At 40.5% G+C, this 27145-nt stretch overlaps 1 protein-coding gene across 6 annotated transcripts in view; it reads left to right on the top strand.

Moving 5' to 3' along the window:
* The window catches only part of JAKMIP1 (janus kinase and microtubule interacting protein 1), a 381847-nt gene that overhangs the window by 345515 nt on the left and 9187 nt on the right, over nt 1-27145 (top strand). For 4 of the 6 annotated variants that reach the window (XM_043512464.1, XM_043512466.1, XM_043512465.1 and 1 more), the window contains 2 exons: nt 2693-2878; nt 13740-13955. In XM_043512464.1, coding sequence (XP_043368399.1) covers nt 2693-2878; nt 13740-13811 — 258 coding nt within the window. In that variant the 3' untranslated portion in view covers nt 13812-13955. Of the gene's footprint in view, nt 1-2692; nt 2879-13739; nt 13956-19086; nt 19214-27145 lie in introns of those variants that run through there. The other 2 variants (XM_043512463.1, XM_043512461.1) reach the window with 2 other exon arrangements.

Here is a 27145-nt window from a genome sequence, read left to right as displayed (position 1 = left end):
CAGAGTTTTTTGTAGAAAGATATTATTTGTTATCAGTATTTAATTTGGAGAAACCATTGAGCTGATAATTTCATAGGCAATGCAGTGATGGGGGAGGGGATATTATTTTCTTGATTACAGTGTAATTTTTGAAGATAGTGCTGCTTAGCATCATCCTTTTGCAGCAATATAACTAATAGAAATAATCACTGGATGTTGTGTTAGAGTGAAGAGCAGGAACCTGAAACAAGATAATTGTACCTGGTATTACATATATATCTCCGAAATCATTTGCCTGAAATTCTTTTGAGGATATGGTTGCTTGTTCTACCCAGTCTACTGGGTTGCTTATGAGTTGCGAGACATCATTAGGTCAGTTCCTAGGACATCATATATGATGTGCATCATCAAGCACAATTAATTCCACCTGGGGTTTGTGTGCTTCTCTCCTATTACCTCTTGAAAATCTGCCATCAGACGCTTTGTGGCTTTTCATAATCCCAGGTGAGAACGAGTCAGCTTCCTTCCACCAGCATGATTCCTGGTTAGTCTTTTCAACATCGATCGTTGGGTTTTAATGCCAAATCTCATTCCGAGTCAACTATTGGCAGCAATTTCATAGTATCATTTCCAGTTATTACTGAAAGTATACAGAGACCAATGCTGCTATGTTAGGCAACAGAGATTAACTGAACATGTGACTCAAGTAATTTGTTTCATGTAATATCATGGAACGTTCAGCCATGCTTTTCATACATGTCTCTCTCTTTCCAGACTTTGACTCAGTATGAAATTTATAAATAAATATGTGCTTACTGTGTATTTAGTATCCTTGTGTGTTGTGGTGAACACATTGCCTTTAAAAATTAAATAGCATGCTTTTTCTTAAGTAACCGTTAGCCAATATATATATGCTAGCTGTAGGGCATACCATATTAATATTGTATTATGCCCAGCATGTAGTCAGTTATGTTAACTGAATGAAATATCTTTCCCACAACTCTGTTCACATGCATCAAGAGATGTATATACTTTGCAAAGCTCAGTGTAGCTTTTGGCATTAGCAAATATAAAGTCTGTCAAAGGCAAGATACATCTGTTCTGTGTCCTAGTATATGTACCTTCAGGGGCAACTGGTTTCAAGTGTAATATCCAAAACAGAGATAAGGAAAGGAACAGAACAAGTTAAGGAACTGATACAAACTCATGGATTGGACCTTAAGTGATGTATAAATTGCTTTCAAACTTGTAAGCAACTGTACTATAAATATAAGTGGTTTGAGGGACATATATTGAAGCACATCCTTTATGTAAGACAAACTACATGCTGTGAGTAAAAAGCTTCTCAGAAGGATTAGCATAGTATTAATGCTTTCCTTTCTGTACTGTACTGTTTTGTCTGTAGACAATAAATTGTCAACGTTTGGTTATTTGGTCTTTTAAACATGTTTTGTAATGAACTCCAAGTGTAGTCAATCAATTAGAAATTCTTTTGACAGAACTGATTATGTGGATTAGTTTTTTCTCAATCTTCCTGTTTGTGTATATACCACATATGTGTAGGTAATATGCATTAGGTAGAGGAAAGATGTGCTAAATTGCAGAGACATAGGAGAAATTAATTTATTATGCACCTATAATTTATTATGCCTTGCCTGCCCTCTAATCTGAGGACTTATTTCAACATTCCAGACCACTGAGCAACTTCAAACAGCTGCCATTAAAAAACAAAACAAAATAAAATTAAAAAAAAAACCTACTAGAGAAATATTTTTCTCCTGCCCCTTCCCCAACATGTGGCATTCTCCTGCCCCACACATGCAAATTATCCCTACCCGAGGCCTAGGATGGGCAAGATGGGCCTGGACCGCAATGGATATTCTAGACATAAAAATATTAAACTTGAAGTCCAGAATTTTGTTTAACTCTCTACCTCTGGAAAAAGAGAGATTCCCAGCTTCCCTGTGTGACCCTGCACTGTTTCTAGCATGCATCCGATGAAGTGAGCTGTAGCTCACGAAAGCTTATGCTCAAATACATTTGTTAGTCTCTAAGGTGCCACAAGTACTCCTTTTGTTTTTGTTTCTAGCCCTGGAAGGGACTGAGATCACAGACTTGACAACAGTGACATTTTTATGAATGGAAAAGCTTTTTTAGTGTTCTTTTAAAGGGTTTTATGACTCCCTCTGAGCCCTTTACAGCTGGGTTCAAGGGGTCCACATATGCACCCAGGTAGCCAATAGGTGCTTTGCCCTCCCTGCAAAAGGGGAAGATGAGAAGAAGATAGTTTAAAATCTTTCTAAACGTGCAAAATGTTTTCTTATGTAAGATGTGACATATACAGAATATGTGAACAGGGGGGTGGGGATGGTGCAAAGGCTTTCTTGGGATGACCTGCATTACTCATGAGTGGTTTTCACACTCATGAGTAATGTGAACATCCCAAACTTATGCTGATAAAATCTTTATACCATTTTACCCTGTCCCCATTGATGTACTCCTTATTTTACACAGGCACATGTGCACACACACTGGGCCAAATTCTTTGTGATGTAAACAGGCAAAACTCCATTGAAATCAAAGGAGCTTGTGCCCATTTGTACCAGTGGAAAATTGGCCTAATATGTGTTACATAAAGTTCTATGTGAATAGTAGTATTGCTCTAATGTGTGACTTCAACTCATTTTAAAATGGAGATCTCTTCTCATTTCAGACTATTTTAGAAAATCTGGATCTTTCTGTGCCATTTCAAATCAGCGTTCAGACTGTTGGTTCTTCTGGTTTGGTTTCTGAGAAGACAAATGTTCAGTTTAGTTGTCCTTTAACAAAAAAGGAAGCTTCACCATTTGCCTTTAGTGATTACCCTGAAGACCAAAAGCCTGGTGCCAGCTCCCATGAGGTAGCAGAAACTTCATCTGTGTTATCAATGGAAAGTTATGGTTATGAGTAATGCAATGTTATGCAATGGTTTTTTCCACCAAATGCATCCGATGAAGTGAGCTGTAGCTCACGAAAGCTTATGCTCTAATAAATTTGTTAGTCTCTAAGGTGCCACAAGTACTCCTTTTCTTTTTGTGAATACAGACTAACACGGCTGCTATTCTGAAACCTGTCATAAGAGGAGTGTTAGCTTAAAAGACTATATAATTAATTGTGACTTTTTATGAATGCATGACATGATATTGAGGCATAAGGGCAAGTTTTACAGATTTCAGCATGATTAAGGCATGAACATCCTTTACAAGGTCCCTTTCTTGGTCCTAACTTTCCTTTAAAATGGGAATCCTCCAATTTATCACTCATAGACCAACATCTCCCCTTATCAGCTATGTATGCACGTGGAATGCAAATGTGATGTACCGTCCAATTTATCCAATCCTCCAATTTATCACTCACAGACTCTCCCCGTATCAGCTATGTATGCACACTGAGTGCAAATATGATGTACTGTCCATGTCTCCATGTAAATTAAAATGATCATCTAAAAATGTAATGCAAACATCCTCATCTAAAGCTTTCTTTATTGAGCTTCTTGAGCTTTCTTTATTTTTCTCCTTTTAGATTGGAAAGATAGAACTGCTCATTTATAACAAATCTTGGGCTGCAGTATACTCAGAGAGAAATCTGATAGTAGAAACAAAGGAAAACCTTCTCATGGGCAGATAAGATAGGGATTTCTTTCTTAGCTTCACTTGCTCAGCCTATTTATGTGGCTGAATGACAGTGAAATGGAACAAAACATAGCATTCTGGCCTGTTCTCACTAAACTGGGAGCATGTACTAGTGATGTTGGGTCACTCATTTCACATAGTAAATTCTGAATAAGTACTTATGGTGTTTAAGTGAAAATCTATTTAAATATAAAATTTATTGTTATGTTCTCATTAAACCAAATCCCTTGGCATCAGCCTCTGGTCCAAATTATTGTATATGTTAGAACATAAGAACAGCCATACTGGGTCAGACCAATGGTCCACCTAGCCCAGTATCCTGTCTTCTGAGAGTAGCCAATGCCAAGTGCTTCAGAGGAAATGAACAGAATGGCAAGCATCAAGTGATCCATCCCCTGTTGTCCATTTCCAGCTTCTGGCAATCAGAGGCTGGGGCACTCAGAGCATAAGGTTGTAAGCTGACCATCCTGGCAAATAGTCATTGATGGACCTATCCTCCATGAACTTATCTAGTTCTTTTTTTAACCATACTATAGTTTTGGCCTACACATCATCTCCTGGCAATGAGTTCCACAGGTTGACTGTCCACTATGTGAAGAAGTACTTTGTTTGTTTTAAACCTGCTGCTTATTAATTTCATTGGGTGATCCCTGTTCTTGTGTTATGTGAAGGAGTAAATAACACTTCCTTATTAACTTTCTCCACACCAGTAAAGATTATATAGACCTCTATCATATCCCTTCTTAGTCATCTCTTTTCGAAACTGAAAGTCCAAGTCTTTTTAATCTCTCCTTTTCCATATGTAAACATACCCTTTATCATTTTTGTTGCCCTTCTCTGTACCTTTTTCAATTCCAAGATATCGTTTTTGAGATGGGATGACCAGATCTGCTTGCAGTTTTCAAGATGTGGGTGTACCATGGATTTATATAGAGCCATTATATTTTCTGTCTTATTACCTATCTCTTTCCTAATGATTCCTAACATTCTGTTAGCTTTTTTGACTGCCGCTGCACATTGAGTGAATGTTTTCAGAGAACTATCCACAATGACTCCAAGATCTCTTTCTTGAATGGCAACCGCTAATGTAGAACCCACCATTTCCTATGTATATTTATGATTATGTTTCCCAATGTGCATTACTTTGTTTTTATCAACATTGAATTTCATCTACCATTTTGTTGCCTAATCACCCAGTTTTGTGAGATCCCTTTGTAACTAGGGATGTAAATATCGGTGAAAAAAATTAATTGGTTAAACTATTAAAATTATATCATTTAACCAGTCAACTGTTAACTGATGTCGCTCCCATGGTGAAATGGCATGAGGCAACAGGGGCTGGGGTCTCACTGGCTCAGCATGGTTGGGGCCAATCCAGCCCACCTGGCCTGGCGTGGGCTGGGGTCCCGCCGATCTGCCCAGCCCAGTGCAGTTGGGGCCAGTGTCCCACCAGCATGACACGGCCAGGACCAGGGTCCCTCCGGCCTGTGGGGTCAGGGTCCCACTGGCCCGCCCGACCCACCATGTCTGTGGTTGGTGTCTCACCTGCCACGGCCGGGTGTCCTGCTGGCACAGCACAACTAGGGCCAGGGTCCCACTGATGCATGCATTCCTGCTGGCATCCTGCCAGCCAGCCCACCCAGCCCCACCGTGGCCAGCCATGGGGGTTAATTGTTAAGGTCCCGTTAATGGTAAGTCTAATGCTTTCCGGTTAACCAATTAACCTTTTACATCCCTATTTGTAACTCTTTGCAGTCTGCTTCAGACTTAACTACTGTGACTAACTTTGTACCATCTGCAAATTTTGCCACTTCACTGTTTACCCCTTTTTTCAGATCATTTGAACAACACTGGCCCTAGTACTGATTCCGAGGGGTCACCACTATTTGCCACTCTCCATTCTAAAAACTGACCATTTATTCCTACTCTTTGTTTCCTTTTAACCAGTTACTGATCCATAGGAGGACCTTCTCTCTTATCCCATGACTGTCTACTTTGTTGAAGAGCCTTTGATGAGGGACCTTGTCAAAGGCCTTCTGAAAGTCCAAGTACACTGTATCCACTGGATCCCCCTTGTCCACATGTTTGTTTGACCCCCTCAAAGAATTCGGAAAGATTGGAGAGGCATTATTTCCATTTACAAAAGCCATGTTGACTCTTCCCAACAAAGTGTGTTCATCTATGCTTCTCATAATTCTGTTCTTTACTATAGTTTCAACCAAACTATGACGACTAGGTCTGAACACCTATGTCCCAATCCATAACATAGGCAGAAATTTTGCACTCTGCTTGCCTCTCGCCTGTGCTATCAGTCCTTTATACCCATTAGCATTAAAGTCACTCACAATATTTTAGCTGCTTATTATTTTTGGTTTAGTATTTGAAGCTTTCAAAGATGATGAAGCTCGAAGCTTTCAAAGGTGTACTATATATATATAGTACAAATATATATAGTACAAATCTTAAATGAACCAAACTGTACCATAGAATCTGTATGGATAGAAATTCCATGCTTTAATAATCAGAATATAGCAGTAGGGATACACTACCAAGCACCTGACCAGCATAGTGACGGTGACTGTGAAGTGCTCCAGAGATTAAAGAGGCTATAAAAATAGAGAACTCAATAATAATGGGGCATTTCAACTATCCCCATATTGACTGGGTACATGTCACCTCAGGACAGGATAAAGTTTCTTGACACCAAAATAACTGCTTCTTGGAGCAGGTAGTCCTGGAACCCACAAGAGAAGAGGCAATTCTTGATTTAGTCCTAAGTGGAGCACAGAATCTGGTCCAAGAGGCGAATGTAGCAGAACCAGAACCAGAGTCAAGAGTCAAGCCAAGGGTCAGAGATGGAGTCAGAAGTCAAGCCAAAGATTGGAGTCAATGTCTGTTGCCATGGGAGGGGGAATATAAGTAGATATTTGGAACAGGATGGGACAGGTCCAATGTAGCAGCCAGCCAGGGATTCCCCTAGTTTCTGAGACAACTTCCTGTGCCTTCTTTCTGGCTTAAAATGAGCCAGTCAGAAAAGTTAAATATCTCTTCCAATCAGGAGCTTCAAAGGCAGTCCCTCTGGTGAGCTAGGGTCCACTAGCCCACACTCCTGCTGGTACAAGTATGCTGACAGATGGTGGCTGCAGTCTAAGGACCCACATTCAAGACCCATGATCCCGACAGCATAGTTCTGACAATGCACCTCAGTGCTGACCTGCAGCATCCCCACTAGCTCAGGGTGTGAGTAAGAAAGGACCATCATGCTGACCTGGCTGCTGGTTTGGTAATGTGGATAAAGTGAGACAACAAATTCATGTTTACTTATTAATCTCATCTCTAATGCTAATGCTCTTACCCTCTGTGCCACCTAATAGTCCTTCAAGCCCTTTGTTCCAATTGTTTGGCTTAGAACTGTAGTCATCTTAGAATATTGTGACTGCTTGCTTTTTCATTCTCCCATCATTATAGCATCTAAGCATCACTAGTCCATGCTAAAGGGCATAAGGGGAGGATACCCAGTGAGGTCTATGGATTACTGAGTGCTAGAGCCAATATGAGTGAAATGATTCCCCCACAGAGCAGTGTGGGACAGTGTGTAACCGGTACTGTTATCCAGTAATCCCCAAACTTTACTAATCCTCACTAGTATTCCAGTGCAGACTCCTGAAACAAGGCTTACTGCACTGCTCCATGTGCTGTGGGCATGAAGGGGGACCCGCAGATGATGTCAAAAGAGGCCACCCAGTTGATGACTAGGAAGCCTTTTAAAAAGGCTCCTGCTTCCTCTCTCATCCTCAGCATACAAGGAGATATTGGGTTAAATGTCATAAGAGCCTGGCTTGCCTTCAGCTTTCAGAACCAATGCAACTCTGTCCTGTTGTCCACCATCTTCTCTTCCCGATGTCAATATCCTTATGTTCATCATGGTAGAATTCTCCTTTACCATCCCACCTTGTTTTGCATAGACCAATTGATTTCCCACTAATATCTTTTCAACTCATGCATCATTACTGCAAGTGCTTCAGCCTGGTATAATCTTACATCATGTCATTATATTTGTATTTGTTCTGTTCACATACTTTTAGCCCCCACCTCAGTTTACGATCGGTGAAAGTGGCCTTTGTTTGTCCAGGTGATGACCAAGCCAGCATCCTCTTCTTCTGCTTTCAAGTCTTCATTCTGTTTCTATGGTCCAATATTTGCCATGTGTTCAACCCTGACTTCTTGGCTTTGTGGTTGACCAGTATATTGTAATATGTCAGCAACACTGCTCTAAGCTAGCTTGCTCTAGCACCATTTCCACCAATGTTTATATTGTGCCAATTCTTTTGCTGGCTTCATCAAAGTGTGTGTGTGAGTTAGCTGTTCCACAGCTGTGTGGAACAATCTACCACATATAATCTTTTCAGTATGTGATGCAAACATCTTTTTAGCATGAGGAAAGAGCAGCGGTGCATTTGGACAGTCAGCCATTCTTTGCTGATGTGTGGCTGGTGAAATCAAGTCGGTATGTTACACCAGCTATGATTGACTGCAGACTAGGGCAGACAAATTTATCATGGGCTGGCTGTTGCATTGACTAGGCTGCCCTTTCTGTATAGCCTACCTGCTGTAATGGATGAAATGAGACTGAGAAGACTAAAATGGACAAACACACACAGTACACTAGCTATTAATTTACAAAACTAGCAACTAGCAAAATAAAGCCACTGAAGATGGATGACATAGTTGAGTTATTTGTGCTCTTTTCGGTCCAACTTTCCATACTCCCTTAAGCATCTGCCTGCTGCACGTTACTCCAAGAACAAAACAGTTTGCCTTTTACATATTTTAAGTCAAAACTTTAATGATAGGATATTCCTGCAGTGGGACTAATTCATCCATGATGTGTAGCTGCACTGACTTCAGTGGGGTTACACCAAGCATGGATTTGGCCTAATGTGTTTTAGAGCTGTATTTATAATATATCTGAATCTGTTGGGCCATTAATCTTTAAAGTTTCCCATTCATGCCCATAAATACATTAACTAACAGCTCTTCCCAGCTATCTTGATTATGCAGGTCACATACAGGTTGCTATAGTAACCTTGCAAGCCACGTAAGAAAGGGAGGAATTTTATATATATATATATAGGCACACACTCCCTGATTAATGTTAAGGGCGGGTAGATCATTGGATTAGGCTCTTGGCTTCCCCTGCATCAGAGAGAGCTCTGAAAGCTAAGACTTCGTGTGGCTGTTCAAGTGGGACAGGGTACTAATTACAAAGGTGCCATTCATTGAAGAGTCCTAGTGTTATGACACATTATTTTAGTTTGTTGCAGTCTACAATTACATGTCCTTGGAAGATGATCCTAAAATTCACCTCAGGTGTGAACCTGACTTCTGGAAAGGAGATATTGTTTGGGTATATTTGACCAAGAAAGGATGTTTTTTGTGAGGCAAAGGTAAGTCCACTAAATTATTGCACAAAAGGCTACACTGAGTACTGATAAGATACCAAATTACAGGAAGTTAAATGCAATACCAATAGAGGGCCAGATAGTTTCCTCCTATAGGAAAACCTGCTCTGAGTAAGGTTAGACAAACCAGTGATTAAAATGCAGGCACCCTTTTCTATCTAGCACTTAAATTATTGTTACTCCATTGAGGGAGCTGTAGCAATTGTAACATTGATGGGAAAATAATTTAATGTAGACACATCTGAATTGTACTTCCATTTGGAATTTCAGAGTGAAGCTGCTCCACAATGAAATAACTCTCAAGTGTAAGCCAGCTAAATGAAACAGAGTTAAAATTGTTCTCTCTTGTGAACCTTCTTGACATCTTCTGTTTTACAAAGAAACCATTTCATTTCTTTAAAAGGATCCCAGCTCTCTTCTTTGTGTGTCACCCTGAAAAGCCAGATCATTTTTGCTACCTGCTTTGTTGAGACTGTCAACCAGCTCTCTGAGAGTGTCTAGTACTGTATTGGCTGCATTTTACATTTAAGAGGGGGGAAAAGGACCCTACATCAGAAATTCAGCTTGTATTGCTTTGCCTCCCTCCAAGTACAAAGGATGTTTTGTTTGTGCTCAGAATCCTGCTAAAAAGTTTGGCTGTAAAATTAACTCTGCCTTGAGAATGGGAAATGGGTAGAAAGCACATGGCCTGAGGCTGTTGGATGCTAAGTTCCCCTCACTGCTGCTCTCTTTCACATACTAAAAGGACTTTTGTACTATGTCATAGATTGTTCCTCACAGCTGCTGAACAGCTAACAAAAAAGCACACACTTTTGCTGAAGCCTTGATAGGAATGATTTCATGATCCCATTGAATATAAAAGACTTGAGAGAAAGTACTTTCTCCATATTTTGGTCTCTTTTTTTTAAGCTGGTTTTAAGAAATGGGTGTTTGTTTGTTTGTTCATCCAAGTTTTTGTTATTTTTTAATAAGACTGTAAGCTTCAGAGCCAGTCAGAAAAATTCCACTGAAACGAAGTTTCATCAGGAAGTTGGCAAAAAGTGGAATTGTGAACTCCCCACTTTCCTTTGTTTCCAAACAGCTCCAGGGAACATCCCAGATACTGCATAGGAAGATGAACTTTTTTAAATGAATGAATAAAGTAACTAGTCCGACACCTGTTGAAGTTGATAGACGTTTTCCCATTAACTTCAATATGAGAAGAATTGGACCATAAACTCTGTTGATAAAAGACATGATCTTGAAAACCCCTTACTCAGGCTGGAATTAAATTGTTTGCATCAAGTCTAGTTACATGAATAAGTATTCACAGGATCTGGCTTATTTATTCTATCTCTTAGATAGTAGATATAGATATAGATCAGAGTGGGAGTTGTTGTGTACATTACCTTTATATAAAAATTGTTTCATATGTAGATGTATAGAGCAAACACTCAGAAGTGCTGAATACCTATCAAAATCTGTCACACAGAGTAAGAGAGAGACACCCACCCATACGTTGGGATATACATAAATGCAAGAGTTCATACTATTTAGATAATTGAAATAACAGCTATATGCTTAAATCATTTGCACGTTAATGGTGGTAGGTGGGGATGTCCCTCATTTAAAGGCCCACACATTTCTCCTCACAAAAGACAATGGTTCACGTACTTTGAAGCAAATAAAGAAGTGTAACTTCTCCAAAACGTATGTAAGCATTTCAGTGCATTGACAGCATACTGGAAGCTGTCTGGTGTCATTCTTAATAAATTCCATAGCATTGAACTTGAGAAGAGACAAAGGATTTGCAAGGATAATTTGGCATAAACTGGAAATCCAAAATCCTCAGCAACTTTTTAAATCAAGAGACGGTATGGGGTGCAGAGTTCAGGGTAAATGGGTTATGGCTGTTTCCTTCCATTTTTGGGGCTAAAATGGCATAGGGATCTGACCTTTTGCTCTCCTGTCTGGTACCACAATTTCAAAAGCTGTCTTGGGATTAAAACTTTGGAGTGCTTAATTAGTTTGATAATCACAGATGCATTTACAGGAAAGCGAGAAATAAGACAGACTACAGTTTGTCGCGTCATTTTACATCTGCCAGGAATCCTATCACTTAAACTAGTTGCTGTATGTCAGTGCTGCAATTAGACTTGAGGAAACAGAGAAGAAAATCATAATTGTTTAAAAAAATGTTTAAAATGTTCTCATACATGAAATGAAAAGTTCATGTTTTTCAGGATGTTCTCCCCATCAAGCCATGATTCATATTTCAGTATTGTTTGCTTACAATAATGTGACTCTGTTGGGGGTAAAGAAGAATTGAATGGTCTTTTCTGTTCTGCAGAAATAGTGGCTATCAAGGGAGATGCGACATATTTTGATGAGGAGTATGAAAGAGATCTCACAATCTCTAACTTGAGGCCTTCAGTCTCTAAAAAGAGCCATCTATTAACTTTAAAAAGCACTTGCATTGATTATTTATATTTTCATTTTTCATTTTCTATATTTTTATTTAAGTTGGATTTTCCCCATATAAACACTGTAATGGTTTCCTTAGGAGATGCATGCTGAAACTTAATGTTAAGCTTCCTGATTACATTACTATGATACAATTTATACTTCTAGTATTTTCCAAACAGAAGGAAACAGGATCAAGCACTTGTAACATATATTGCTACTTATACAGGTTAAGAGAGAGGGAGGTTTTTTCAGTTTTTCCTTTTCAAATATTGCTCTCTGCATGAAAGCATTGGCTGATCGACTGCATGCAGTTCTCTGACCTTGATTTTCATGTCAGCGTGGGGTCATATTTCATCTTAAATGAAGAATAAATTTAAGTCGAAGGAAATTATTTGATGATTAATACCACTTCTTTTCATATCCACAAGAGGGGAAAGATAAGGTAGTACTCAAAATCAGCAAATGGGAATGTGAAAGATCTTTGCCCCTTTATGCACCTGTGTAGGAGTAGATACAGGACATGAAGTGGTAAGCTATCATGCAGTTGATTATGTGTAACCTCAACTTTATTAATTAAATTAACCGAACCTTATGAACTCTGAATAGTTAACATTTAACATCACTGCTGTTGTTACCAGCAGCAAATGTGTCCAATGCAGTATGCCATACTTAGTAGCTTGCAATAAAGGTCCTTCACTCATGGGACAGAGACCACACATAACCTCTCTTCACACAGCCAGCCATCAGGATTTGGCTTCATACCAAAATCACATCCTCTTGCCTCTTCTTCATACTCAGAATTATGGCACTGATGATGGATGATTCAGTCTATGCTGGAAGTTGAAATCCAACACCTTGTCTCAATCCTTACTGCTGGTTCTGGCTTTGGTCACTCTCAGCCTTATGCCAGGGACTGGAGTGAGTTAAATTGCCCCAGCTAGTGTCCCTGAACCTCACTGGATCCTGCCATTAGGGTTGCCAGAGATTAACTGGGACAGTCATTCCTTGAAACCCAATAGGTTAATCACAAACATTTTCAAGCATCTAGGGATGTCAGATATGTGTACATTGCACGCACATCAGGGTTATACACCCCAGCTTTAGGAGAGAGATTAGGGAGTTCATCCTTTGCGCATAACGATTGCCTCTCACCAGCTTCCCAGTGTACATTGCTATCTGCCTGTTAGCCTCTTCTCTGGACCAATCAGCTATGTCAGTACTAGCGGTTCCCCTCCAAACCCGCCTTATACGCATTTCAGCCCATACTTTAGTAAGATGTGGGGACAGCTACATGGCTGGCCAAAGCTGTAACCTTGATGTACAAACTAACCGTGTTGCTGAATCCAAATGGTTTTCTTCCCAGTGCACTATTACAACACGGTATGCTAAACTGAAACAACAAGGAGTGGAGCAGAGGCATTCATTAATCTCTCAGCATACCCTTTATCCTGTATTGTGTGGTATTTCACTTCAACTCTGTGTTTCAGTTTCCATATCTGTAAAACATAGATAATATTTACCATAATAACCTCATAGAGGTGTTGTGAGACAATCAAATAGGGCACGATTATGTCCTTGTCCTACCTAGCCAAGCTGGGACGTGTGGGGAAATATGGTCTTTGGTCTGCCATGAAACACAGACATGGTTCTCCAAGTACTCCCCACTGCGAGCAAGCGGGGGGAAGAGGGAGGTTGCACAGAGAGAAGTAGGAAGTGGACAGATCCATGGCTCTGCCTCCTCCTACTTGCTGGCCTGAGTAGCTGGCCATGTGAGCAGAAACAAAGCTGTGCCTTCTTCAAGGGCTGCTATAGTTTACTTACCCATCTGTGGAACAAAAAATGGCAGTGTGTGTCCTGGAACCATTCCTGGGGTGGGTAATGTGTATGCACTGCCTCTTGCTCAGGGCTGGGCCCGAAGGTATAAACTAGTCCTTAGTGTCAGCGAAGTGCACATGCAATAACAACATTGCTGTTTAATTAAATTCTACTTCTTCTGTGGTTGATTATATTCCTTTTCTGATTTCATATTGTCACTGAGTCATTAAGCCTGATTAAATGTTTCCATTACTTGCTGTGACATTGTATTACGTATAATAGAAACATGCATTTTGGAGCCCTTATGTATATATTTTACTTTGGAGAAAACCTAAGCTTGCTTGACTGTTTGTCTATTTCTTTGAAGGTGAATGGAAGGCAAGGTTTAGCTCCATTGTCTTTCTTGAAGAAATTAATTTTGGATGACCAAAGAAACTAAAGAAAATACAGTGAAGGTACAGCACTCAAGGTATCTGCATGGATTTTTTATATGGACTTTTTCATCTTGAAAGTGCAAAGCAGCATGGGGAAATCAGTGCAGAGTTGCAATTCACTTAATGCTTTGTTCTTTCAATTAATTGTTTCTGCTATTGTAATCAATATGATTGTAATTCTGAATTACATTTACTATTCATTTCTATATCTAAAGTCAAGGGTTAACTGTTACACTAAATGTGAAAAGAAAGGTTAAAAAGAGATTTTTTTTTTTAGCTTTGTGCATTTCCCTAGTGTGATACAGGAGAGCCAGGGAGCAGTGGAAGAGTGCTAGAGGGGAAATATATAAGCTCAAGGCTAATTAAGGCGTGGTTCCCTGTAAACTAGGGAAGGTGGCTGCAGGTTAATTGGAGGACCTGCAGTCAATTAATGCCCTGTTAGGAACCTAAAAAAAACCCCCTGCATCAGGCAGAGAGAGGAGGAGAAGGAGAAAGGACAGGAGCTTAGAGGTGTGTTGAGAGATTTGGAAGACCTGAGAATTGAAGTAAGGGAGACGCTGCCCAGCAGGACAGGGAGACTCCCTTCCCCCCAGCATCTAAGGACCAAGGGTAACCCCACCTAAGGGGGATGAGGGTAAGAAACCCACAGGGGTTGAGAGGGGCTGGGACTCAGAGCAAGGAGCAAACCCAGACCCCTCCCCCACTTCCCTCCTCTAGCACCTTTCCGGGCTAGTAGCGGGGCCCTTGGCACCCAAGAGCAGGGGCAAAGGGTGTCATCTTAGCTCCCCGCCAAGAAAAGCACAGGACCCACCAGAATAAAATCGGCCATCTTGCCACATTAGAAACAAGAAAACAGCAAAAGTAAGGTCAGAAAAGCAGCTCCATGCCAAGTCATTGCTTCATGTTTGTCAGTCTCAGCTTAGGAGAACTGGATAAATGAAACTGCCAAGGAATCCCACTCTTAGCTAATTTGGGCAGGTATTTGATTTGTAAAAATAAAGTATGCTATGTTTGTTTACTCTGGTAAAAAAAAATCAATGAGAATAGTTTACTGCAAAGATTCATTGTGTCAGGAAAGCATAAAAACAATGTTCTTTCATCCTGGCATATTTTTCTGAGTTGCTTTACACTATCACATCTGACTATCGGCTGTCTGAATCTCAGGACTGTATTCCTTCCATCTTTCATATACTGTATGTCAGCCAACATTCTTCATATTATATTTTGGTTATGTTCACAACATTTTCAAGGCATTTAATTCAGTTTTTCAAAAGATGAAAATGTGTTTTTTCAAAAGCTAGGGCAAACAGGTTTTAATGTTAGTGTAAAGGTCATTCCTAAAGGTTAATTGCTTTATAAATAGCCAGATTGAAAACGTGTAGGAAATGGAGGGAACAATCTGCTTATAATATGCCAAGTCAGGGAAAAGCTATAAAAACAGAGTCTAGGAAATGTTGTTCTTGCCTGGGATTAGTTATAAAACTGTTTGCAATAGTTTATTGCCAACAAAACTGTCACTTTCTAGTACTTTGGGCCAAATTGTACATGTCATGTGAATACAGAGCTCTACTTCTCTTTCTAAAGCACTTCAAGAGAAGTGAGAGGAGAGTTTGCAGGATCAGTCTCTTCAACTGAAGGTCACAGATGTCACATGATCAAGCTGTTCATTCTAAAACTTGGCTAGCCCACAGAGTCATTTTTGTTGATGCTATGGGTGCCTGCAGCAAAGAACATGAAGGGAGCTAAGACTTCGTGTCCAAAGGAGTCTTTCCATGTCCCCCCAGCTCCTTTGTTACTTGGATGGGTCCTGTGCCCTAAAGGATAACGTTTTTTCTGAGAGAGAAAATTTAATCTATCAGGATTAAACCTGGAACTACTATTCTTGTGTCTGGCTGAGCAGTGCTCATCAGAAGATAGGTGTGGGGGCACAAAGGTGGCTTTATGGTCCTTTGTTTGGTTCTCTAACTGTGGCCTGACCTGGGTCAGGTAGACTCCAGATCTACATTTACAGCAGTCTCAGGACCACCCTAACTTATGTCTAACCACTCACGTTCCCAAGAGGCCACTTAGGCAGACAGGAATAATCAGAGTTCAGAGGTTGTCCATCCCCACACCCATTTTTCCCTAGGTTGTACCCCATCCATCCGGGGCTACAGATGGGTTGGCATAGAGTCACTGCATTAGCCCCATACATCACCTAGGGATTCCTGTTGTACTGGTGAGAATTCCATAGTGGCCAGATCCATTGGCTTTCACTGCTCCTTTGTGTTGGTGGAATGTTGCTCAGGGAGAGCGTGGTGGATTCTAGAGCAGGGTTTCTCAGACTGTGGTCTGTGAACCCCTGAGGGTATGCAAGGGTACTCCAGGGGGTCTCAGAGTAGCAGCCGTGTTAGTCTGTATTCGCAAAAAGAAAAGGAGTACTTGTGGCACCTTAGAGACTAACAAATTTATTAGAGCATAAGCTTTCGTGAGCTACAGCTCACTTCATCGGATGCATTTGGTGGAAAAAACAGAGGAGAGGTCTGTGAGTCATGTCAGAGTCCACCGGCGCCGCTGATCAACTCCTCCCCTTCCCTCCCAGTGCCTCCTGCACTCCAGGGAACAGCAGTTCAGTGGCGTGCAGGAGACCCTGGGAGAGAGGGGGAGGAGCAGAGATGGGGCATGCTCAGAGGAGGTGTGGAAAGAGGTGGGGAAGAGACATGTCAGGGTGTGACCTTGGGGGAAGGGGTGGAGAGGGGATAGGGCCTGGGGCTGAGTGGGGGATTTCGGGGTCCGTGAAAAATTTTAAAACAAAATGGGGGTCCTCGGGTTGCTAAAGTTTGAGAAACACTGTTCTAGAGTCAATCCTGCAGGCTTTTGCATGTGGCTATGTAAAATGTCTTTAAATACATTTAGGTGATCTGCCATCTGAAGAGCTACAGTTTCTCTCCCAGCATGACAAGCCCATTATTAAATATTTGTTTCCCATATAGGTACTTACAGACTGTGATCAAGTCACCCCTGAACCTTCTCTTTGTTAAGCTAAATAATGCGGCAAATCTCCTTCGCCTCGTCACCCTCAGTGTTTCTCCCTCTGGTGGTTGGGGGGTGGACCTGGAGTCAATCTGTCCTACTTTGGATGTTTTTAGTTATTTACTTTGGTTTATTTTTCAATATTTGCAAGGTGGGCCTCAGGATAGGCCTGAGTGGTTCCTTTAAGCAAAAACAAACTCACAATACAAAAGATACACATTTGCTTGTCCCCTCCACAGAACGCCAACTTATTACACTGGTTTATGGTTGCCAGCCCTTCCCCAAACAGAAGTAAACTGGATTGCTTTCCCTATGGGTAGAAGACCAGCCTTCCACCTAGGAGAAGCCTTTTCTCCATGCTGCAGCTTATTTCTCATCCCTCCTCCCTCTCTCTCACCAGAAGAGGAGTTTTTAAAGGTCACCAACAGCCCTTAATTGGGCTCACGTATCTAATTAATCTGAGAGACCATTTTTGCAGTTCATAGGGAAAAGAGTCTTCACCATTCTAGGACTGATATACCTGCGTTCCACCACTCTCTTATAGCTGTCTGGTCTGACTTTGTCACATAAGATTGGGCTCTTTGAGTATATCAGTATAAGGCATGGCTCTTCTCTGAACCTTCTCCAATTTATAAAAATCCTCTAGAATTGTAGGTTTATAAAGTCTTAGATTTTAAGACCAGATGGGGCCACTAAATCATCCATAATGACATCCTGTAATAACACAGGTCATAAAATTTCACCAGTTACCCTAGTATTGAGCCCAGTAACTTGTATTTGGTTTTTCAGAAAGGCATCTAGTCATGATTTGAAGACATCAGGGGATGGAGAATCCACTACTACCCTTAATAGGTTGTTCCAATAGTTAAATCACCCTCACTGCTAAGAAATTGTGCCTTATTTCCAGTTTGAATTTATCTGGCTTTAACTTCCAGCCATTGGTTCTTGTTTTGCATTTTTCCAATACAGAGTCCTTCAGTACTCAGTATTTTCTCCCCATGAAGGTACTTATACACTGTAATCAAGTCACCTCTCCATCTTCTTTTGATCAATTAAACAGATTAACCTCTTGAAATCTCCCACTATAAGACATTTTTCCAGCCCTCAAATAATTTGTGTGGCTCATTTCTGCACCCTCTCCAATTTGTGCTGGGAACTGTACAAACATAAAGTAAAATATTGCCAGTGTCCTGAAAATTTCACAGTCCAGAAGAAAAACTATACTAAGTTCAGCTGACATCAATAAAAATGCAGTATTTGCCACATGGCAACAACTCTATTTCCTGTTGTAAATATCAGATGTTACCATGGTTACTGCAGGTACTTGGAGCATTGAATGTTGTGGTTTCAGTGGTTCCCACTGAATGAAAGACACAGGATATGAAGGCATAGATGAGCAGGGACCCAGTTTTATTGCAGCAGTATCAACTTACTCTGGCTTACTTTCTTATTTGGGGTAGAAAGCCAGATGCATCACTGTTACATAAGCCTGCTGGCCAGACTGCAGAGCTTTGTGCTGATAGGAATATGAGAAGTGTAAGTCCCTTTTGACCTAGCAGAAGTGAAGCTAACATCTGTTTAGGTGGTGGTAGCTGTTGTGCTTCTGTTGTTATTGTTGTGCAGATATACATAGAGTTATGCAGATACATTTTAAAAAGACAGTGACTCTGCCCTGAAGAGTTTACAATCTCAAATTAAACAAAAATAACGGGGGGAAGTAACAGATCTTTAGGAAGTGGATAAGGAGAAGGGAATATGAAAGTGAAAATATAATCTGGTAGGTAATGAGAGTTCTGTTAATCTTTAGGATCTGAGTTTGCGACATGCTGCACACCAGCAATATCCGTACACAGTAGCCCCATATTAAGAACTTGGCCGGTTAGATCTTTAAACCATCTTTGTGATCTGCTGATGCTGGTTCAGCCATGCACTGGGCTGGCATCTGTGTAAATTAGAGCAGCCTTAGGACTTCTCTAATTTATGCTAATAACCAGTGGCCACAAAGGGGCTATTATAGAGATGGGGAATCAGTGGGATGCAGTGGCCTCTCCCTTGGCCATGTTCCTATGCCAGCCATGAGGAGGGTGCTGGAACAGAGTACAGCTGCCCTAAGCTGCTCAAGGATCCCCTCCACTGGGGTGATCCTCCCAATACAGGCTGTGCCAGCTTTAGAGTGATTTTGCACCATTGGTGCAGTGCAAAACAGCTTAAATAAAGGGGAGACTTGGGGCCAATATGTTCAGTTTGTCTGATTTCCATGTTTTTCAGTGCCCAAGGGGAAATGATCACAAAGAAGTTTGACTTTCCACTATGAAGGTCATATGGTGTATGCTGAATCCTCTGCTACAGAAAGTAAAACTTAACCATACAGCTCCTTGCCTTTGTAACCATTGATACAAATAGCAAATTTCTTTGCTTAGCTAATAATTTTCAAGGTATTAGATTCTAAGAAAGATCTACATTTTTATTCCTTATAATACATTAAATTATGTCATGGTAACACTATGTGTTTCCCAACAGCTCTGTAAGTAGTAATATTGCTGCTTATGGGTGAAATTCACTCCAGGTTTGGAGGACCTTCATAAGACCCCCTGCACTAGGACTAACTATGGGGATTGCCAGTTGAGAGCCTGTGCAGAGGCACCTGCACACACCTTACACACTCTGCATTGGCCCTGTAAAGACGGGTGCAGAAATCTCTTTTAGGGACAGATGGGGTTGGTCTAATAGCAATCCAGGGAAGGACCAACAGAGACTGTGACCCTGTCACAATCACTGTGGATTGGTTGCAGCAGCAGCCCAGGGGAACTACTTTAGCAGCCTTGTACTCTAGTCCTGGATTTAGAGATGAATTTGGACTCCATGAACTCCAACTTCCATGGACTCCACTCACATAAAGCCTGAATATTTGGATGTCACGTGGTAGGGTGAATTTCACCTTGTGTGACTGAGATGACTAAAGCTACCTAACTTGAAGAATGCAAAGTTCTTCCAGCTGTTATCCAGAGTATTTGAACTCTTAGCCCAACAAACACAGTTCTTTAGTTAAATTAAGAATTAGACAGAACTACAGCTAACAAATCTAGCACCTGTTCGCTGGAGCTATGAATCTGTGGTTAGCCTCCAGCTTTATTTACAGAATAAGCATATATGGTGCAAGTCCAAATCTTTATTATTAAAAACAAACCATAGGCTGGATTCTGATACTCTGGCTCGCATTGGATCATACCTTGTTCCTTGATGGTTTCAGTAGAAATAACTGAGTAGTAAAGTACTACTTAATGTAAGGGGCTAGACTTGTGGGGGTGGGGGTTCATGAGCAGTATGTATTTATGAGTAGATTAACCTTTTCTAAACTTGAACTTGATCCTGGATAAATGATTTAGTGAATCTGTTTATAGTAAAACTGAGCTATTGTATGTGAATTTTTTTAAGCTGTAATAGATTTGTTGTTAACTAGCTAGCTTGTTTTTACTGATACTGAATTGTCTTCTGGTTTAAAACAAAATTCAACCTACTGCAGTGTCTTTTGTTTGTAATAGGAATTTGTAAAGGTCAGTTGAAAAAGGCATTTAAATTGATCAGAATGTGTGACAACCTGCTGAAATTTTGAGCCATGGTGCAGTGCACCTACAAATCTTCCTTCTGCTGCATCATCTGTTCTTTGTGTGAACACACGTCGTTTCATCAGTGTGCTATTTATGGGGAAATGGAATACAGAAACTGTCTGATGAAATGTGACTTCACTTAGAAGGCAGTGTTCTCACCTGTAAGAGGTGCCATGCTGTTATTTTATCTGTTGTATGAGGTTAATATGTGATTGTTAGCCTTTAAATACATTATAATTGATTTAATGAGAGGTAAATAACACTAGACACGGAGTTGGGTGAACATGTAATGAATATTCTTTTAGCTGAATCTAGCCCTTCTCTTTGCTTCAAAATTATCTTCAAAGAAGCTTTGATTTTTTGCTATTTTGTTTATTTGAATTGTTTTGATTGCTTTACATAAATGTATTTCAGCCTTTGGGTTATTTGCAAACTATCTGCCTTGACTGCATCTTCAAATATTTTTTGCTGGTGATTGGTCACCTGAGTCACATGGTGTTGTTTCTACTCATTGTTTAAAAAGACTGAAATGTTCAAAAACAAAAGGATAGAAATCAAAGTGATCATGGATTGCTTTGCAAACATTTCCAGCCTTACTGTTGTGCCCCAGCACGCATACATGAGTATTCGCAAGAATATCCACTTTCACAGATATTCTTGCAAACAAATTTATCTGTCCTATGCATGTTCACAGAACATGATGAAAAAAAAAAAGGTAGGCTGCACTTATAAAATGGCAATCTATCCAAAGGTGAATTTCACTGTTCATGCAAATTTGCGCGGATTATATTTGCACGTCCTTTTTTTTTTTTACTGTGTTCATCCAGCCCCAATTAGAACTCTATAAGAATTGTTCTTCTTCGAGCAACATGAAAATTAGAGAGCATGATATTCTACCCAAAGATTTCCATAGCCTGAGCATTGGGGGAAGGGGCACTGTTCATAATTGTTACGTACTTTAAATCTGATGACATTGTTTAAAGAACAAACATTTCTTCTTCGAGAGCCCTCTACATATTCTTGCTCTTGGGGATGCACTGATCCTGTGCAGCTAGGATGGTAGAATTTTGTAGCAGTAGTGCCTGTTGGAAGCCCCTCATCCCACCCTTACTGTCCCTAGCACTTGCACCAGACATGGGAGCTGGCTATAGGAAGGGCATTGGTGCCATTGCTGCCTCAGTTCCTTCCAATAGCTGCACCATTAGGACGTGAACTATCTTACATCTGCTTCTTTCTATAGTTTGTGTCATAGCCTAAATGAAAATAAAATACATAAATAATAAATAAAAAATAGGCTAGTGATCGTAATAGTTTTAGATGAGTAGATACTGTAGCAACTTAGTTGTTAAGTAATTAGTATATTTTATAGCTATAACAAAATTTATTTTTTGTAATTAGATTAGAAGTCAATTATAACTATGATGGACAAGGGACTACTGCTTCAAGAAATATGCGCCATGTCCGGCAGTCTTTCCTTCCTCTGATGCGCATGTACAATGCTTGAAATGCTTGTCTGAGAAACACTCATGGGCATGCTGCCAAATATGCAGCACATTCACCCCCTGAGCCAGGAAGAAAGGACAAAACAGACTGCAGGTCCCTCTGTTACAGGAGGCACTAACTGCTATGCCTGCCAGATATGAGACCTCAAAGGGGTCTGGCGGAAAAAGAAGGAGACTGGAGTCAGCTGTGTCTACTTCCAGATCCAAGAGGTCATCCAGATCTGTGATAAGAGCTTCAGCTTTGGTGCCAGACTGTGATTCCAAGTCAGCTGAGGCTCCGATGGTCAGATCCTTGGCTCTGACCTCAGCCAAGGTACAACCTACACCAGCCTTGGATTTGGACAGGAGTCATAAGGATCTGTGCTCAGAACATCTTCTGGAGTTCTGAGAAAGAGGAAGACTAAGCATATCTCTAGCAGCTCTTCTGGTCACTCATATAGGGTGGAATCAGAGATCAGGGTCTCCAGTTCCAGACCTGTATCCAAATCTATGGGCCTAAAATCAAAGCCTGGGGATCCATCAACGAAGGATCACTGATGCACGATTGAACTGATGGCTCAGATTCAACTGGATCTGCCTGGCTATGTTCAGCTTCTCTCCCACTAGACACCAGTGCTAAAATAGAGGACTTACCTTTCAAAGGAAATGGATTATTTAGCATTAAGATAGATGATACACTGGGAAAATTAAAATAGACTCAGTCCACAGCTTGCTGTCTAGGACTTATGCCTCATAGTAACCATGGATGTATCAAAGCCCGACTGGAGGGCACATGTCCACACTCAGATAGTAAAGAGCTTTCTAGGTGTTTCAAAGAATCCCAGTTAATATAAATGTATTGGAGCTGTGGGCTATCCATTTGGCCCTAAAAGCATTCCTTCCACAGATATGCAATTTAGTTATCCAGCTTGTTGCAAACAATATGGCTACAGTTTTTTACGTGAACAAACAACAGGGAACTCATTTGATCCACTTGTGCAGTGAAGTGATAGAGCTATGGGACTGGTGCATACTGTACAACATTTACCCGATAGCTTTACATGTTTTAAGAGAATACAATGAATTGGCAGATAGCCTCAGCAGAGAATCATTTCAGATGTATGAAGTCAGTAAAAAAACCAGTAATTCAGAATATCTTCAAATATTGGGGATTCTTGACTATAGATCTGTTTGCCACCAGTCTCACTACAAAATGCCCTCTGTTTTGCTCGTGAGCGGAGTGGACAGCCAGTCTTTGACAGACATTTTTCTCCTAAACTGGGCAATGGATCGGATTTAATGTATGCATTTCTCTCTTTCACTTTGGTTTCCAAAGTTCAAAACAAAGTAAAGCAAGATTTGACTAGGATGATCTTAGATGCTCTGGAATGGCCATGACAACAATGGTACACCAACCTACTCCTCTTATCCAAGGACAACTACTGGACTCTGCCATTATCAATGGATTTTTTAATCACAGCAACAGGGGAGAGTGCTCCATCCAGACCTCAAATCTCTACATCTAACAGCTTGGGCAATAGGACTTTGACAGAAAGAAATTTCCTGCTCCACTGAATTTCAGCCAATTTTATTAATGTTTGGAAACCCTTGACTAGAAGGTGTTATGAATGCAAATGGAAAAGATTTGTTATATGGGTAGAAATTAGGAATGTAGATCCAGTTTCAGCCCCCATACAGATAATCTTTGAATACCTGTTACACTTTAAAAAGAGGGTATATCTGTGTCATCTATTAGAGAACACCTTGTATCTATTTCATTGGTAAATACAGAGGTTACAGAGACACCATGTTCTCACATAACATGGTGAAAAATTTTTTTGAAGACTCTATTGAATTTCTATCCACCCACTAGAGATCCGGTCCCCATGTGGAAGTTGAAGTTAGTACAGACTCAATATCTGACCCTTTTTGATCCATTACAAGATCGCTCCCTTTTTCACCTTGCAATAAAAACAGCTTTCATAATAGCAATCATAGAATCATAGGACTGGAAGGGACCTCGAGAGGTCATCTAGTCCAGTCCCCTGTACTCGTGGCAGGACTATATTATCTAGACCATTCCTGACTGGTGTTTGTCTATTGAATCTTGATCCGCTCACTAGACATCCTGTCCCCATGTGGAAGTTGAAGTTAGTATTGATTCAATTGATGTATCACCACTGCTAGAAGAATTAGTGAGTTGAATTCACAAATGGCTGATCCTTCTAATACTATTTTTCATAGGGACAGGGTGGTCCTTACACCACACCTCAGATTCATTCGAAAGATTGCCTCCAATTTAAATGTAAATCAATATATAAACGTATCTTTATTTTTTCCTGAAACCTCATGTGAGTAAAGGAGATGCTAGATTACATTCCTTAAACACAAAAAGAGTTCTCATGTTACCTGGGTAGAATCAAGGTCTTCAGATCTTCTTCTAAATTGTTTATCTCTTATACAGGTTCTTCAAAGGATTGGGCCACTTCAGCTCAGTCACTATCTAGATGGGTCAGACTTTGTATTGAGGAGAGCTTTAGATCACCTTTGTTTTCCCCTCCTTATCTTCTTAGAGCTCATAGTACAAGTAGGGTGGCCACATCTACAGCATTTCTCAAGCACATTGCTATTGTTGAGATTGCAAGGCCGCCACCTGGACAACAATCCACACTTCTACAACTCGCTATGCTCTTGATTTAGAATCCAGGTCCAATGCTTGTTTTGACAGGGTGGGACTTCAATCATTGTTCAAGTAGGGCTCTGTCCTTCGTTCCTTCCTGAGATACTGTTCACCACACTTTCCCAAGAGTGGGACTATGCAGAGGGCACTTGAAGATGACATGGAAGTTCCTTACCTGTAACTGGAGTTCTTCAGGATGCACTCTGCATATTCAAGCTGCCCACCTGCCTTCCCTGCTTCTGTGTAGTCCTAATTATGTCATATTTGGTATTCCACATTACTGTTTGAAAGGAACTGAGATGGCAACTGAGCCATACCCCTCTTGTAGCTATGCTCAGGATCTGGTGGGAGTGCTAGGGACAGAAAGGGAGACGCAAGGCACCTCTAACAGGCACTGTTACTAGAAGGTTCCACCAACTTAGCTGCTCTGGATTGGAGCATCCCCAAGAGTGTGAATATTCAGAGTGCATCTCGAAGAACTCCAGTTACAAGTAAAAAGAAAAGGAGTACTTGTGGCACCTTAGAGACTAACAAATTTATTAGAGCATAAGCTTTCGTGAGCTACAGCTCACTTCATCAGATGCATTACAAAAGTTACAAGTAAGTAACCTCCATATTTTACACACAGTCAAACTAAAAAATGACTGATTCACCACTGCTTTACTCCAGTTTTACACCAGTGTAGCTACATTGTTTCCATAGGAACAAACTGGCATATACCTAGAGGAAAGCAGTGTAAAATCAGATCCATAAACTTTATGCTCTGTGCAGTTTTTAAAATGAAAATATATAATAATCTTACACCTTGCCAATAAAGGAAAAAATAATTGATTCACCACAATTTCAACAACTGCAATGCTTTTTTTCTTTTCCATGGATGCAACTGGGAAAGCTTCTGCATCTCTGTGAAATATAAGCAAGCTTTGTTGTCCTTTGTAAGTGGGATCAATATATCTCTACTGCAGTTTAATGAGAATCAGCACATCTTGAGCTCTCCCATGAATCCATCAATTAGAAATGAAGTTCAAGAACAGCAGGCCACTAATGAAAAGAGTACATGGAATACCATTTGATTTTTTCAAACACAGAAATCAAAGGGTTTTCATAAATATCAATAAACCACTAGTAACATAACAGTTTCTTACAGTGCTGCTGAGCATTCCCATTGTTTCATTACTAAATACAGATTTGTTCTAATTACTTTTCTTTCAACTGTAAATTTTTTGTCCATTTTATCATTGATGGGTCATCATATGTATTGCAAACAAAGATTTTTTGAATTAGAAAATATCTGAAAATACCCTGGAACACGTAAGAAATCATTTACCATGGATCTTTTTCTGCTAAGGTAATGCCACATAGAAGTTTGCTTTTCTGCAATTTAAATGGAAAAGTGCCTGAATATAGCTCTGTTAGCTGTATTACATGAAATATCTGTTCTGCCCTTAGAGTTTTCAATGTATCTGTTAGTAAATGACATTAGCTGCACAAGTCTTTAATGCCTGTTTCTCCTCTCACACTGGTGTAAATCAGGAGTGATGCCATGGAAACCAGTAGAGCTTAGTGGGTGCAAAAGTGAGAGGAATTTCTAGTCCTTAGGAAGGGCAGAGCTAGAGCTGAGCAGCACTTTCAGCTAGAAATTAATAATACTTGAAATTTGCCCTTCAGGAAGTGTGAACTGTTTCCTGAGCCTTCATGTCTTCAAAACAGTGTCACAGCAGTGTTATTTTCATCAATGCTTAACATAAAGAGCCAGATGCACTAGTATGTCATGGTCTGTTTGTACCTCTCTAGTGACATAAAGTAGCTGGAAACCTGGCTTGAAGATGGGTTTACGGGTCCTATTTATCCATAGAGCAGCACACAGCACCAGGAGCGTACTGATGAATGTGGCCCTAAATGTACAAAGTGTCTGAGAACATTGTGAGGCAGTGTTCCAATGCATCCCAAGTTGGAAGTTTTTTGCTGGGATTGCTCACACATGGCAGAAGTGAAATGGTTAGACTCATGTGCTGTTTTTTTCTTGTTTACTGCTGAGCTGAACCTACCTCACATACTAGGAAGGGTCAGCAGAAGCCATTTTGATCATCTTCTCAGAGGGAGTGGCTGCACTTTGTCCTCTCTGATACAGTCAGAAAAAAAAGCATGCCTCTGTATTTTGCCATCATTTAGGATCCTATCTTTATAGGTATCTACAAGGGGAAGAGATATTTAGCCGACACCTGAAGTCTCATGAGTGTGTGTGCCATGCACAATTCCAAAAATCAATAATGCTTTGAAAACACTCTGAGAGGGGATTTGGAACAGACAGCTTTGCTGCTGCAGATGCTCCTTTTGGTGTGCAGTTGTGCACATACTCCCTTTTCTTTTACTCCTGCTTCCGGTAGTGTTTGTTGCTGTTTTGCTGAACTGTGTGTTGGATCTATCCACCTGACCTTGATTCCATCATACTCTCTCTATGGCCTTCTTGCAAAGCCGGCAAATGTGCAAAGTGTTGATTTTACTGCTGTTCTCATTTGTTGAGTTGGAGAGCTGGGTGGAGAAGATGCACCTTGCAA

Source organism: Dermochelys coriacea, chromosome 4 (genome assembly GCF_009764565.3).
Source record: "Dermochelys coriacea isolate rDerCor1 chromosome 4, rDerCor1.pri.v4, whole genome shotgun sequence".
Lineage (NCBI taxonomy): Eukaryota > Metazoa > Chordata > Testudines > Dermochelyidae > Dermochelys > Dermochelys coriacea.
This window is presented reverse-complemented; position numbering and strand designations above follow the sequence as displayed.